At 50.1% G+C, this 15,247-nt stretch overlaps 1 protein-coding gene across 1 annotated transcript in view; it reads left to right on the top strand.

Moving 5' to 3' along the window:
* Window positions 1–15,247, top strand: part of MEGF11 (multiple EGF like domains 11) — a 432,868-nt gene that overhangs the window by 163,232 nt on the left and 254,389 nt on the right. The window contains exon 3 of the mRNA XM_064361459.1: window positions 15,094–15,199. Coding sequence (XP_064217529.1) covers window positions 15,102–15,199 — 98 coding nt within the window. The 5' untranslated portion in view covers window positions 15,094–15,101. The remainder of the gene's footprint in view (window positions 1–15,093; window positions 15,200–15,247) is intronic.

Here is a 15,247-nt window from a genome sequence, read left to right as displayed (position 1 = left end):
CCATGTGTAGCAGATTAACTTTTCTCTTGTGCATCTAGAATGGTACTGGTTATGAAGCGTCCTTGGGAGAACTGAGAAAACTGTCCTTTAATCCTCTCCTGGGTGCTGTGGTTCAGGTGAGAAACCCTGGCTGACAACAGAAGCCTCCTCTCAGCTAACAGAGAACAATGAAGCACCAAGAAGGCGGCCTCCTACCCAAGGTCACACAGCCAGCCCGCACTTGTCTTCTCAGTTCCAAGCCAGTCCCTTTCTCACAGTAGCATAATGTCCTCCCCTCCTCTGCTCCAATCTTGTGTGCATGGAGGGAGCTCTGATCCAAAGAGATGAGCCTATCCCTCTCTCTCTCTCTCTCTCTCTCTCTCTGTCTCTCTCTCACACACACACGAGCCTATCCCTATCTCTCTCTCTCTCTCTCTCTCTCTCTCACACACACACACACACACACACACACACACCCTGAGTCTGCAGGACAGAGACGTCCTGGAAACATGTCATTAGACAAGGCGGTAGCCCTGAGTTTGTGTCTAGGCCATCCACGTGAGCCTGCGTTTCATCACCTGCAAGTGGAGATCACACTGTCTACTTGACGGAGTTACTTACCATAAGGACTGAGACTGGCGGTGTACCAAGGCCGGCACCTGGCACAGTGCAAGCTCTTGGGAACCATCCATTTTTTCTTTGCCCTGGTGCTCAGTAAGGTGCACAGTGGCTGATGAGTGAATGGCACACTCAGTGTTCAACCGAGTCTACATCTAGGTCCTAATCCAACAAGGGATATTCACAGAATATTCATAGTAAGGGCTCTCAAGTCCCTGAATATGGCATTAGTACCCGATGCCCAGTTGAGCTCAGACTTCCAGTCCCATTTCCTGCCAGCTGTGCACACCCAGGTCCAAAGATGCCTGCTCTCCCAAGCCTGCCAGACTGGCCTCCCACCCGCCTCGCTCTCCACCCCATTCCTTTTTCTTTCTCCTCTTTCTCTCTTGGCACAGCCAAACATACCTGTGTCAGAGGCCTCCCATGGCTTCGCAAGCATCTGGCCTGCCTCCCGTTCTTCCTACCCTATTGAGTCCCTGCATGTATTATGGCAAATTTAGAAATTTGTGGGCACACTACAGAATTAGAACATTGGGGAAGCATGGCTTGGACTTGGCACAAGCGTCCCGCCTTCTACATAGGGGTGATTCAACGTACCGAGGGTTAGTATCTCACAGGCCAGGCCCGTCTGGGGAGAGAGCAGAAAGCAACTGAGAGAAGCTGGAGTCAGGCCAGAAACCTGCCCCTGCCTCTGTTTGCCTCCAGGAATAAGGAATGGGCGATTCACATTTCTGAAATTTCCTACTGAGTTGGAAGGTATGCAGAAGAGATCTTTCTGTGGTTCCGACACCTGTTACCAAGACGCTTTTGCAATTGTGCCCTTTTCCTTTGCTGCCGGCAAAGTGGAGTCTGATGAATAGGATCTAATCTCTCTGGATTTATCGGGACTTTACATGACTTCAGGATCATTGTTTCTAAAGGCCTTGTCCTTGTTCAGGAGTGTGGGTATGAAGGGAGAGAAATTAAGCTGAATACGTTATAAGAATCTAGCCCTAGAAGATTCTTTTCAGGAGAGAGGAAAAAAAAACCTCAGTGGCTCTGGTTGAAGTCTGCCGGTGACGATTGAGCTTGACTGGCACCGAGGAGCGTGGCCGGCTGTTTTGGTCACCTTCCAGTTAACTGAAGGCTCCAGTTAGTTGAGGTTTGGCTATGTTTTCTTTTGACACTGGTGCTTGGGGTGACCTGTGCCCTGCTGGGCCTGACTCAGTGACATGGCTCAAGTCCCCCTGACTTCCTCCTTATAACCTGCCTTATCTCTCTCAAGCCTAAATGCCTCGGTCGGCATTCTTCCACGGAACCCTCAAAAGAAACTACGCTGACATGTTAAGCTTTTTAATTTAGCACACACAGTGCGTATATGCCCCCAGACAAAACAGAATTGATTTATAATTCTCTTAATGGAAGCACAGGCTTTAGTTGCTCCAGAAATAGATGGTTACCTTGGCCACCTTTTATAATTTTCTCTCTCCCATTTTTTTTTTTTTTACCCCACTGTGGTCTAAAAATATGATGTTTCATTTCATCCTTCTCTCATAATCCACTAAATGCCAGGCATTTCTTTTTAGACTTTTAATTTATAGCATGTTTGTTCGGTTTCACTTCATTAATTAATGCTCTTCCCAGGCCCCCACGACAGAGTCTTTGTGTAATGCTCTCTTACGGTAAGCAGGTGCTTTTATCCTTAATGAACAATTTCCTGGAAAATACTGAAATAAACAACGAATAATCAGGCCAGGCACACAATGACTCTGGGACTTATGTGCCATTTTGCAAATTAAACCTGGCGAGATGACGGACAGATTTTGATGGGCCGCAGTACTGTTTCTTAGTGGGTCCTTCCTTTGGGAGGGTGTATAGGGTGCTGAAGCTCTGGAAGGTGGGTGAGCTTCTTGCTCCTCCAGGAAATTAGAGTTCAGAGGAACTGTTTGATTGCAAATGCGTGTGGCTGTGAGATGGTTGTCAGACACAGCCTAGGCCAGAAGTGCAGCCAAATTGGCCTCTGGTCCAGACTTGGAATCCTCACTAGCTTAGGCTGCAGGTCAGCAGGGCCTGGGCTGGGCCAAATTGCAAACTTATTGAAATTCACCTTCCATTCCTTTCTTCCCTTCTGGCAGACTTGCCCCACCCCAAGGAGGCAGTCCTAATCAGCCCCAGGACCCTAATACAATCATTCACCCTGTGCACCCGGGGGTTTCTGGGTCCTAATCCCAGCTCTTATCTGTATACAGTGTCTGTACTGCACCCACTATGCCCCATCAGAGAGGACAACACCAAACCCAGCTGTGCTGATATTTTCCCCAGGGCCGTGCTGTTCACAGACCCTTCTCATAACCTGTGTCTCTTCAGCATCTCGACCTTGGGTGTCAGGTTTATTACTTATCCCACTTTGCAGACAAGGAAGCCAGGACCCCTGGAGGTTAAATGAGCATCCTCAGGCCACCCAGTTGGTAAGAGACAGAGTTGGGATTAGGACCCAGAAACCCTCTGAGATGGCAGGCGCCCTGTGTTTGCTGTTTCAGGGAGGGACAGAGCCAGTGTGAGAGCAGAGGAGGGAGGTAAAGTGCCGGCCGTGACCCCACCGGGCTGGGAGCCAGAAGTTATCAGTGTCATGGACAAAGGGCCTCAATAAATTGCTTTAAAAATCTGAATACCTGACTCATTTATTACTCTCAATAGAGCTGACAAAATCATGCATTATCCATCTATTTTTCTGTGTCATGAGATCATTTTGGGTCTTTGAGATGGCATAATGTTTTTCATCACAGCATGAGTATACCATCACAGCATGGACACATGCCACACCATCGTGATGGCAATCTCGCCCAGCCAGATGGTGTCAAGGGCTGCCTGGGAGGCTCCCCCAAGCGGCCTGTGTCCCTAGGGGAAGCAGGCTCAGGGCCCAAGCCCTCTGTGACCCCCTGCTCTTTGGGAAAATGTGCCCCAAGGAACAGTGGGGGAGACTCTGGGTCTAGAGGAGAGTAAGCTGTGAATGAGTTGCCCATAGGGCTCTCCCTTTTTGGTTTTCAAAATGAAGGTGGCTTTATTGTGGTTAAAAAAAAAAAAAGCATGTTTTTAAAGACAGGATCTTGCTCTCTCACACAGGCTGGATCTCACCCAGTGGCAAGACCGTAACTCACTGCAGCCTCCAACTTCGAGGCTTAAGAGATCCTTTTGCCTCAGCCTCTTGAGTAGCTGGGACTGAAGGCACGTGCCACCATGCCTGGCTGGTTTTTGAAATCTTAAAATTGAGACCTGCTCATACTGAAAATGTACAGAGAAGGAAGTAAATTGGTTAGGCACAGTGGCTCATGCCTGTAATCCCAGCACTTTGGGAGGTTGAGGCTGGAGGATCACTTGAGTCCAGGAGTTCCAGACCAGTCTGGGCAAGAGTGAGACCTCGTCTGTGCAAAAAAAGAAAGAAAAAAAATTAGCCAGGTGAGGTGCAGCATGCCTGTGGTCCCAGCTACTCGGAAGGCTGAGGTGGGAGGATCTCATAAGTCCAGGGAGGTCAAAGTTGCAGTGAGCTGTGACCATGCCACCGCATTCCAGCCTGGGTGACAGAGCGAGACCCTGTCTCGAAAAAAAAAAAAAAAGAAAGTCACCTACAATATCATCATTCAGACACCTCTGTTAACATGTTTAAGAATCTCTGGGGCCGGGTGTGGTGGCTCACGCCTGCAATCCCAGCACTTTGGGAGGCCGAGGCGGGTGGATCACGAGGTGAAGAGATCGAGACCGTCCTGGTCAACATGGTGAAACCCCGTCTCTACTAAAAATACAAAAAATTAGCTGGACATGGTGGCGCGTGCCTGTAATCCCAGCTACTCAGGAGGCTGAGGCAGAAGAATTGCCTGAACCCAGGAGGCGGAGGTTACGGTGAGCCGAGATCGCGCCATTGCACTCCAGTCTGTGTAAGAAGAGCGAAACTCCGTCTCAAAAAAAAAAAAAAAAAAGAATCTCTGGACATCTTTCTGTCCTTGCTCACTCACTGTTGGCACGCACACACCATATGTCCCAGGCACATGCACTTTATATAAATGTGATCATAATGTTCATGCTCTTTTGTAACCTGCATTTTTCACGTAAGAAGACTTTAGGGTCATCTTCCCGTGTCAGTGAACTTACACATATGAATCTTAAAATATCTTTGCTTTTCTGACTGTAGTGTCATGATCATTGTAAGAAACACTAATGTAACAAAAATGTTTGACTTAGAAAGCACAGGTCTTGGCCGGGTACAGTGGCTCATGCCTGTAATCCCAGCACTTTGGGAAGCCCTTGGTTGGGGGAGGATCACTTGAAATGGGGAGTTTGAGACCAGCCTGACTGACATGGAGAAATTTCGTCTCTACTAAAAATACAAAATTAGCAGGGCTTAGTGGTGGGTGCCTGTAATCCCAGCTACCCGGGAGGCTGAGGCAGGAGAATTGCTTGAACCTGGGAGGTGGAGGTTGTGGTGAGCTGAGATTGCACCACTGCACTCCAGCCTGGAAAATAAGAGCAAAACTCCGTCTCAAAAAAAAAAAAGCACAAGTCTTCCTTCCCCTCCTTGAAAGATGAGCAATATTATTAATGCCCTGGTGTATGGGCTTCCATACTTTTCCATAGCAACATTTTTAGTGATTGCATAATATTTAGTTATATAGACATGGTAGAAATTATTTAGCAAAGGCCCCATTCATGGGCATTTAGGTTGCTTCAGTGCTGCAGCAAACATCTCTCTCTTTCTTTTTTTCTTTTTTTTTGAAACAGAATCTGGCTGTCATCCAGGCTGGAGTGCAGTGGGATACTCACGGCTCACTGCAACCTCAACCTCCTGGGCTCAAGTAATCCTCCCACCTCAACCTCCCTAGTAGCTGGGACTACATGCATAGACCACCATGTCTGGCTATTTTTTTGTTTTTTTTTTTTCGTATTGTTTGTAGAGATGGTATCTTACTATGTTGCCCAGGCTGGTCTTGAACTCCTGACCTCAAGTGATCTGCCTACCTCGGCCTCCCAAAGTGCTGGGATTACAGGCCTGAGCCACTGTACCCAGCTCAAATATCTCTTTATCAAGAGAGAATGCAACAAACATTCTTGAAGCTGTCTTTGGTCCCAGCCAGTTTTTTAAAATGAAATTGCAGAAATGGAAGGCTAGGTTAAAGGTATACGTTAAAACATGTTTATCTCTATTGCCAGCCTTCTTTTCAGAACATGTGTAGAGCACTTCAAACTCTGAGACGATTGGTTCCTGACTTCAGAATCCCCTGGCCTAAGACCGTCAGGAAGGTGGAGAGGCTCCCCTCGTCCGATGCCTGTGTCTGTGGGCTGACAGCCAGGCTCTTCTGTTTATCTCCACACTCAGGGGACCTGTTAACTGGGCAGAGGCAGCCCCTGAGTTGTGGTGGGAGAGAGCCTGTCCTGGTGTGGGCTCTTGGCTGGAATGGAGCACAGGACTAGAGGCCTGTCTTCAAAGGGTGCTGAGGATCGGACAGAGAGGTGGGCAACTGCTGAGGGTCCCGACCATCACGACAATACTGATCTCCGCGTTACCCCACTGGGCTGCTGTTTACAGGGCACCACCTGCATTATCTGTTTCATCCTCACAAGAAACTGTTGTTCTCGCATCCTTCCTATTTCTAAAAGAGGCAAAGGAGGCTCAGGGCAGTTAAATGAGTTTTCCAGGATCCAAGACTAGAATCCAATTCTGCTGCCTCCTCTGCGTTATCTCCTTGCAGCTGGGAGATGGAGCAAACCTGAAGAACAAGGGTTAAGAGGGAGAAAATGAGGAGGGGAAGGGCAGGGAAGGGAGATACTTCATAGGTGAGCTTACAGAGTTGGAAGGGCTCCAGAGATGATGTAGTCAGACTCCAGCCCTGTGCGCCAGCAGAATAAAGCTCAGAGAGGTTAAGCAGCCTTTCCTGGGCCACACAGCAAGGTAGTAACTTAGGAGGCAGAGGGGAACTGGTACCGACTTTGAACTCAGTAGGGAAGATCCAAGGGCAGGGGAAGTACAGCTCTCTGAGCCCTGACCGGATGGAGTTGGGAGGCTGGATGAGCTTGTGAAAGGTTCTGTCTCCCTTCAGAGGCAGCCCTGATCAAGAGTGGATCCAGAGGCATCTGGAAGGGAGATGCGCCAGACTCAACGCACAGGGGACCTGCTGGGACATTAGCATCAATCCCTGCAAAGGCCTCTGATTTCCCATCACACGGGCTGGAGGCTTCCTGCAGGGAGAGGCCTTGGTGCTTTGAATTAAGCCACATCCTGGGCTTACTGCCCTCTCCTAGCTATTCCCACCACCCTGCAGCAAGCGCTCAGGGGCTTCGGGCCAGGCCCCACCTGAGTCTTCTCTATGTCACAGTGACTGGTGAGCATTCAATAAATGTTTGCTGAAGGCTGGATGAAAGATGAGATCTGTCTTGATAATTATACAGTTAAGACTGATCCAGGAGTCCTCTAAAACATACAGCCACGCCTAGATTCTCCAGCAGAGGATTTTCTGTCAAGATCTTTTTTTCTCCCAGTTCTTTAGAAACCCTGGAATGTTACAGAGTTAGAAGAGTCTTTGAGGTGAAGGATGTGGATGGCAAGGAAACTGATAGTTCACTGGGTACTGTCTGTGTGCCAGACCTTGGGCCAAGCGCGTTCCCCGCATTCTCATTTACTGTCTTAACAGTCCACGAAGTTGGACTTCCCTAATGTGCAAGACGTGAAACACTCAGCCCCGGAGCAGGTAAATGACTCTACTGGGTTATGCAGTGAGGAAGGGAAGGGCAGGATTCGAACCCAGGTCGGGCAGACTCTACCATTCCCTTCACATGAAGACTGCAACCAAGTTATGCGTCCTTGAGCAAGTCACCTCCCTTTCAGGGAACAGTTTCCCCTTCTAGGGGATGAGGTGTTGAACCCGTAAGGTTCCCAGGTTTGTCTCAGTGCCAGTTCTGACACCATGCGGCTTGCTGTCCAGCCCATCATCCTCACAGTTCAGCTTTCCAGGGATTCTCCAGGACTCCCTCCCTCAGCGCCCTCTTCCCTCTGGACCCCTGTGACTGCCTCTTGTTGTCTAAGAAATGTTTTCTTGGCCAGACACGGTGGCTGACACCTGTAATCCCAGCACTTTGGGAAGCTGAGGCGGGAGTTCCAGACCAGCCTGGTCAAGATAGTGAAACTCTGTCTCTATTAAAAATACAAAAAAATTAGCCGGGAGTAGTAGGGGGTGGGGTGCCTGTAATTCCAGCTACTTGGGAGGCTGAGGCAGAGAATTACTTGAACCCTGGAGGTGGAGGTTGCAGTCAGCCAAGATCACGCTGTTGCACTCCAGCCTGGGCGACAGAGTGAGACTCCACCTTAAAAAAAAAAAAAAAGAAAGAGAAGAAATGTTATATTTAGGGGGATGGGGATAAGTCCCCATGGAGCTGAATGGCCCTTGGAGGCTGACTTGTCTTCAGAAGTTTTATGGATGTCACCATGATATAATGCAAAGCATGAGGGAAACCTACAGTTATGAGAACCCCACAGCCCTGGGAGGAGGTGGGAGAGGGTGGCTGAGAAGGCCAGGAATGGGCAGATGGCCAGTGGGGAGGGGACAGGCAGGCATCCGGGTTGGTCAGACCAGCTGAATGTGTACTGATTTGCAAAGAAATGGAAAGATGGAGATCATTGTTGTGTGAGAAATGGAATGGCCTAAGAACATAGATAACTTTTCTCCCTTCATCTTTGGAGGGGCTGGAGGCTGGGGGTGCCTGCTTGGGAGTCGGGGTGGAGGGGAGGCGGTTTGGGAGCCCAGAATTCAGAGGCTGCACCTGTTGGGGGAGGGAGGCTGGCGCTTTATTAGTTTGGCGGTTTCTACCGCTCTGCTCCAGGGTAGGCTGTGATTTCTCTCTGGGCCTGACTGATGTCAGGGCCACTTGCTCTCTGCCGGGCTTGAGAGTGCAAGGGACAGGACAGTCATTTGACCTTGATTGATGATGGCTGCAAGCCTCATGGTACCATTTTCAGGATTTGCAGCCTGAGGCTTCCCAGGCAAGGAGAAAGCAGAATTTATCAGGGTGGTGGAGCAGGGACATGGAGGGGGACGTTTAACTTGTCTCAGAAGGTGACTCCAATCCCCTCTGATTTATCCCAGGGGCAGACACCTGGCAGGGCCTCCACATTGGCGCTGAGAATTTTTGCTCTGCTCCTGCAGTCAGGGAATCACTCTTTTGGAGATTAAGAGCTGTGGATTTATTTTTAAAACTTTTTTTTTTTTAAGTACAGGAAGATTAGAAAGCATTCAACATAAACCGAACCCCTGGTGGGATTGCTGCAGGCCAGGAGCCTTCATCAAGGCAAAGGACGAAGCTTCTTAATTACGGGGGCTGATCCAGCCCCTCTTTTCATCTCCCACTAATCAGGCCCTAGCAAGGCCGGTAAATGGAGAGGGCTGGGGACTGGGAGCCAGCTGAGAGAGCACAGCCAGAGGAAGGGGAAGGCCGCTAGACAGGGCGATAACCTTGGCATTTGCCCCACTGTGTGCAAACTTGGCTTTTTGTTTTATTCAGAAAAAAAAGAGAGAAGTGTGTGTGTATCTTCTATAAATAGAAGATAGAAAGTTCTCTCTCCACCCACATGCGGGAGGAGTATGAGGCGTTGGCTTTGTCAGAGCCAGTTTGGGGTTTGCTTCTGCCGCTTCCCAGACCTGAAAGCGCCTTTTCATGAGGCGTCTGGAACACCCAGTCCCCAACTGCAGCTCGAGCTATTGCCTGGGCTTCAATGCCGGCCTTGTGCTGGTGTGGGGAGCAGACGTGCGCCAGTGCTGACAGGGTGGTCCAGGCAGGAGTCTTTGAATTGCTCTCAGGATGTCCTGGGTGCCCACTGTACAGTATCTGATGCCACCAGATTGGTGTCTCTGCAAGTGCGATTGGTGTCTCACACAACACGGAATGCCTCGTGCCACGTGAGCTGCTGTTGGGACGGGTCTTTTGTGTCCTCTCTCAGGCCAGACACAAGCAATGTGGCTGATCCTGAGGCTCAGGATGGATGAGAGGTTGGGGTGGAGGTTGGGTGTAGACTCAGTAATCAGTTGACAAAGATGTCTTGAGTCCCTGTATGTGCAGGCGATGATCTTGGGGCTGGGAACATAGCCATGAACACAACAGATGGAAACCCCTGCCCTCATGACGTTTGTGTTCTAGTGGCATGGGACGAGGGGAAGGAAATGATCCTTAGGCCCTAGGGTCCAGAGGGAGGAGCCAAGGCCATACCTAAGTGGTAATATAGGAGGGGAGAAATTTCCAAAGGGGCAACACCTGTTCAGCAATATAGGCATGGCACACGGCACCTGGTCCCTCCCCCGAGCTCAAGACAGGCATTACTAATCAATCCTGGCATGCTTTCCCACTCAGCCCCGCTTTCTCAGCACAGCGTTCTAAGCAGCCACTATAATAGATCCCCATTGTTGTGGGAGTAGGAACTTCCGTGGGCCCACAAAATAGTGTCTGACTGCTGCCACTCCTGCCACCAGTGCAAATATGTTGAGAAGAAAAGGATCACAGGAAGATGGACTGGGATGCACAGAGAGCAGTTGCAGGCACATGGGCCAGGCTCCAGGCTCCAGCGTCCAAGATTTAGGCACAGCCAGGAGGACGAAGCCAGTAGTGGAAGTGAAGCAGGTGAGGTAGGATTTTTGCACAGATGGACCTTGAGGCTGTAATAGCTGATCCCAGGGCAGAGGCCATCTGTCTGTCTGCCCTCTGCCCCAGTTTATGCATATTGGCTAATGTAAGCAACTAGTGTCTGACCAGGTGTGTGCTGCCAACGGGGAGAGAGATCGGCCTCCACAGGTGCTGGCGCTGGTGATGGCGGGGTCCCAGCAGAGGCAGGGGCCTCTGGACAATGCTGCCATCTTCAGATATGCTCAGCCAGCAAAGCCAACCCAGGCCAAAGCAGAAGCCCTGGCTGGAAGGAGGGATCCTTTGCTATGATGCCAGTGTCCCTTAAGCTACCCGGTGGCAGTTCCCCTTAACACCAGGTGCCAGGCACAGGAGGCCCTCGGGTGTTAGAATCAACAGGTGAATGCAGATTCTCAGGACACAGCTTGACACCCACCAGGCCTTTTCTCAGACTTAGCGTTGAGGGAGGGGGGCAGAGTTTCCTAAGCCGGTATCGTCAGGAATGCCACTCTTAGAGCTGTATTACTAGAAAGAGTTCCATGGGAAATATTGGGTGAAACAAAGTCAAGTGGTCTCTTTATTTTGGGTCTTCTCAGAGTCTAAGCTGTGCAAAAATACTTAGACGCTGAATATTTAGGACGGGGACATAGCGTGCAGCATTTCCTGAGCTTATTCACCCCTGGAGACGCTCGTCTGAGAGATTTCTATCCATGTCTCACGGGGCTAGTGTTCTGCAGAACCCAGCTGTAGAGCATGCCCTTCAGAGGTGCCCGTGCTGCCCACCACTCTCTGCTGTCTGGTCCCTCCAAAGTCCCTGCACATTCCTGCCTCCACTCACTGCGTAGGCTGGACCTGCCCCAGAAATGCCCTTTTTCTACTCTCTACCTTTACAAATGCCATCCAGCCCAAGTCCCACCCACTCCACAAAGGCTTTCACAGCTCCCCCAAAGGGACTTCATCACTTGCTGCTTCAAGTGTCCTGCAGCGCAGCTGATGGCATCTCTGCACCACAGCTGATGGCATCTTATTTCTTTGTTCTCCACAGCATGGCCCAGGCCCAGGCAGGTGGTGCTCCAAGAGAGCTCAGTTTGGGCCGTGGCCCGTGGATGGCCATGTGGGCTGACAACACCCTGTGTGCAGGTGTGAGATGCACACTTCCTGGGCACTTTCTCTTCCCTTTATCCCCCCTGCCTGGCCCATCAGGGGCAAAGCAGCCATGGTCCCCAATAAGGAAAGGAAATTTCCACCTCTGCAACTTCTGCTGCTCCTTAATATGTAGAGAGCTGGACCAGAGGGAAGGGAACTGGCAGATCTATTTACATGGACTCTTCCCCTAAAGTGAAACCAGGGGCATTTTCTTATTTAACTATTAATGCCCTAAATCAGATGGTGCCCAGTATGTTAACCTCTGTCACTCCGAATGGAGTCAGCCTAATAACCACTGCGGCAGGATTGATTTTCCCTCAGTCATCTCATAAGCATATGTCTTTGGGATCTGTCCTCAGAGAGATCCTGGGAAAGTCCCATTAAAGTTAATGGGGATGAGTTGCCCCCATGTGGTGATGGCTCCTTTCTTCACTATGCCTGAGTGAAGTGTGAGAGACAATCCTCCCTCCCTCCCTCCCTCCCTCCCTCTCTCTTCCCTCCTCCCTCCCTTCCTCCTTCCTCCCTCCCTCTCTTCCCCCCTCTCTTTTTCTTTTCTTTTGGTTTCCTTTGCTTTGCTTTCTTTTCTTTCTGGCTGGGGTCTCACTCTCTTGCTCAGTCTGGAGTGCAGTGGTGCAATCATGGCTCACTGCAGTCTTGAACTCCTGGGTTCAAGTGATTCTTCCACCTTGGCCTCCCAAAGCACTGGAATTACAGATGTGAGCCACTGAGCCCTGCCAGAAATACTTTTTCTAAAATCAGTTCCTGAAAGGACAGCCTAGGACTGAACCTCACCTTTAGGGTGCCTCCAATCACATTGGAAAGATAAAATAAACATGCTGGAAAGATGTCAGTGCAAGATGTGAAGTGGTCTTGCTGGACTGCGTGGCCCTGGCTATCAGCGACATGCATGTGGCATGCCTGGAACGCAGTAGGTGCCAAGCCCTGCAGCGGGTGAGGGGGCTGGGGACCTGACCTGCACCTTGAGTGGATGATATTTGCATATGCAGAGTTAAGGATGAAGAGCATTTGGGAGATGAGGAGCAGGGTGAGCGAGGCTGGGAGGGGACATTGAGCAGGAAGGAAGTCCAGCCTAACCCAGGAAGGAGGGATGCATGATAAGATTGCATATTTCAGATCAGGCCAGGTGGAAAGAAGAAAGCAGAGAGATTAGAGGAGTCCTGTCTTCCACTCTACAGGCTGGGCGTCCTTCCTGCCCTGTCCATTGCCACAGGGGCAGACTTGGTCTCAGATAGGGATCTTGCTATTCAGAGCTGGAGCGTGAATCCCGGGAAGCCCTCTGCTCTGCAAATTTTGCCATGCTCACTCTAATGGAGTGAGGAGCATGGAAGTCCGGTCTCAGACTATCAGTCTAAATTAGTCTAAATGCCAGCCAGATGGCTACTTCCTTGTGTTCCCCCAGTCCATCCATTTCCACTTCCTGTGTACACATCGAAACCTCCAACACCCTCTCTGTGCCCTGGTTTCCATGTAAGTGGAAGTCAGGTAAACTGTCCTGTCTAGACCTGACTCAGAGACAAAGAGGTTTTCATGAGGATTTTAAAATCTCACAAATTACAGCAACGATCCAAGTTACCTCTCTCTCCCATCTCGTGGGTCAAAAGGGACCAGAGGAACAATCTTCTCTTGTCCAGCCAGGTGGCCTCATCTTTTGATACTCTTGGTGTAATAAGTTTGAAGATACTGTCAGGAGGTTTGCTGGGGAGAATGCTGGAGATTATAGGAGCGGCCCAAGTAATGAGTCCGGGCCACAGACAGAACCCAGACAAGGCAAGATATTCTCTACAGCTGGCATCAACTCCATGCCTTCTGGAGCTCTGTGTCCCATTGTTTATTTCTGTATTTGATGCCTGATTAGCCCACACCCCACTTGGAAGAAGATGCTTTTTCCACTTTTGACTCTCCGCGTAACTCAGTGCCATGTCTTGGGCAGGCTCTTTCTCTGCTCTAGGTTGAGTCTCCCAGAGGAGAATGGATTGAAATGATGGCTGCGCTCCTCCGCATCGCTGGTGTTGCACAGACTCCAGTTTGTGTGGAGGCTTCTGAGGTGCCGATTGGATCTCTGGGGATGAGGGAGTGGACTGGGGGGAGTGGGTGGGGAGCTCTGAGCGTCTGTGCTTTGCATACTCCCGGACTCTGCACACTGAGCAGAAACACCGGAATCACTCCCCGCCTTCTGATTTTCATTTGAAATCTGGCTAAATCTGCATTTTAGTCAGCAGATTTCCAGATCTCAAACAGAAACACCTCATTAATCATTAATTTAGACCTCCCACGGTTATACAGAATTTGTGACAATTTGTTTATCTTTGAAGGAGCTGCTGAGAAAGAGTTTAATAAGGAAATTATTGTGGAGGGGAGGAGAGTATTTAACCTTTCAGAAGAAAGGCACTCCATTTAGCTTCCCTGTGGGTACAAATGGGGGTGTGCGTGAAATACATGCCGGCTTTTATCTGTTCTCCTAAGCAGGGTGAGCGCTTCCTCATCTGCGAACTCAGGGCCAGTGGGATAGATCCCCAACCATTTCAAGCCTGTGACCCCTTTCCAATGTCAAAATATTTTCTGTAACACCTGCACCCCCAGTTATTAGAAGTTGCAATTTTTAGTGTTGCTGATTAAGAAGAAAAGCGACTCTGAATTCAGTAAAGCTTTTAAATAAATCATGATAGCATCTATGTACACATGAAAAATAGTTCTGTCTTTCTGAGTCACGGCATTCATTCAGTCTACAGATGATGTTTGGGTGCATATGAATTCCAGCTCCTCTGCACCCCTAAAGGTCAGCAACCCACCAGGTTGTAAGCGTTGAACTAGAAGTTCTCTGAGCAGGAGGACCACAGAGTCCTGGAGTGCCAGGACAGGAAGGAACCTCAGGAGGCATTTCAGCCACTCCCACCCAAAAGGTTGTCTGCCCTCTGTGGAGAGCCCCTTGTCGGGTACCCCTAGTTTAGTGAAGCAAGGGAGTTGGCATCCCGCATAAACACACACCTGCCATAGGCTCTCACTTCAGGGGCCTGGATCAAAGCCTGCGAACTGATTCCTTAAGGTCCCTTACCAGGTGGTCTAAGCCTGGCATCCCACAGTGGGAATGACACGTGATGACTATGTCACTCTGGGCAGAAGTAGCTGATATCCCATAGGAGACAGAAGAGGCAAGGTCCAGTCTTCCGTGGCTTGTGGGCCCAGAGCTCAGGGTTTTCTTGGCACATTTGCCCCCAGGTCCACATAAGACATCTTTTTTCTCTTTCTTCTTGCCAGGAGGGAGTAGGAAAAGGAAGTAGATGGGCAAAGAATGTCAATGATGAGGGAAAAGGGAACGGGGAGGGCATTCCCTTTAAAGCAGTCCAGATCTGGGGTCCTTGGGTCCAAGGATGGGCCCGGGGGCCTGAGGACGCCCTGCAATTATAGCCAATTTTGCACTCATGGGCATTTTTCTGGGGAGAGCATCTATACCTTTGACTGGATTCTCAGAGCAGTCCCTGAGCCAAAAAGATGTCCAGAACCTCTGGCCTGGATTTTGGACTTCTCCCTTACTAGTCTTCCACTCTCCTATTACTCAGAACTGGTGAACTGTTATGGTGTTAGTCAAAGCCTGCAATGCGAACTATCAGATGCTCATTACCCACAAGATGAGAAACTAAGTAGGCGCCAGGAACATGGTCTGATCATCGACACGGACTCCTTTGTTCTCCCGTGCAGGGCCCAGGATGGCGCTCTCCCTGACGGGGCTCATGGCCTTCTCCTTCCTGCAAGCCACCCTTGCCCTGAACCCTGAGGACCCCAACGTATGCAGCCACTGGGAAAGGTAAGGCGCGGGCCTCAGATGGCCAGGCACTCTCTGGGGGATCGCCCT

Source organism: Aotus nancymaae, unplaced genomic scaffold (genome assembly GCF_030222135.1).
Source record: "Aotus nancymaae isolate 86718 unplaced genomic scaffold, 86718_ANA_hifiasm-v0.15.2.pri h1tg000041l, whole genome shotgun sequence".
Taxonomy (NCBI): Eukaryota; Metazoa; Chordata; class Mammalia; order Primates; family Aotidae; genus Aotus; species Aotus nancymaae.
Note: the sequence above shows the minus strand (reverse complement) of the source record. Positions and strands in the feature narration are given on the sequence as shown.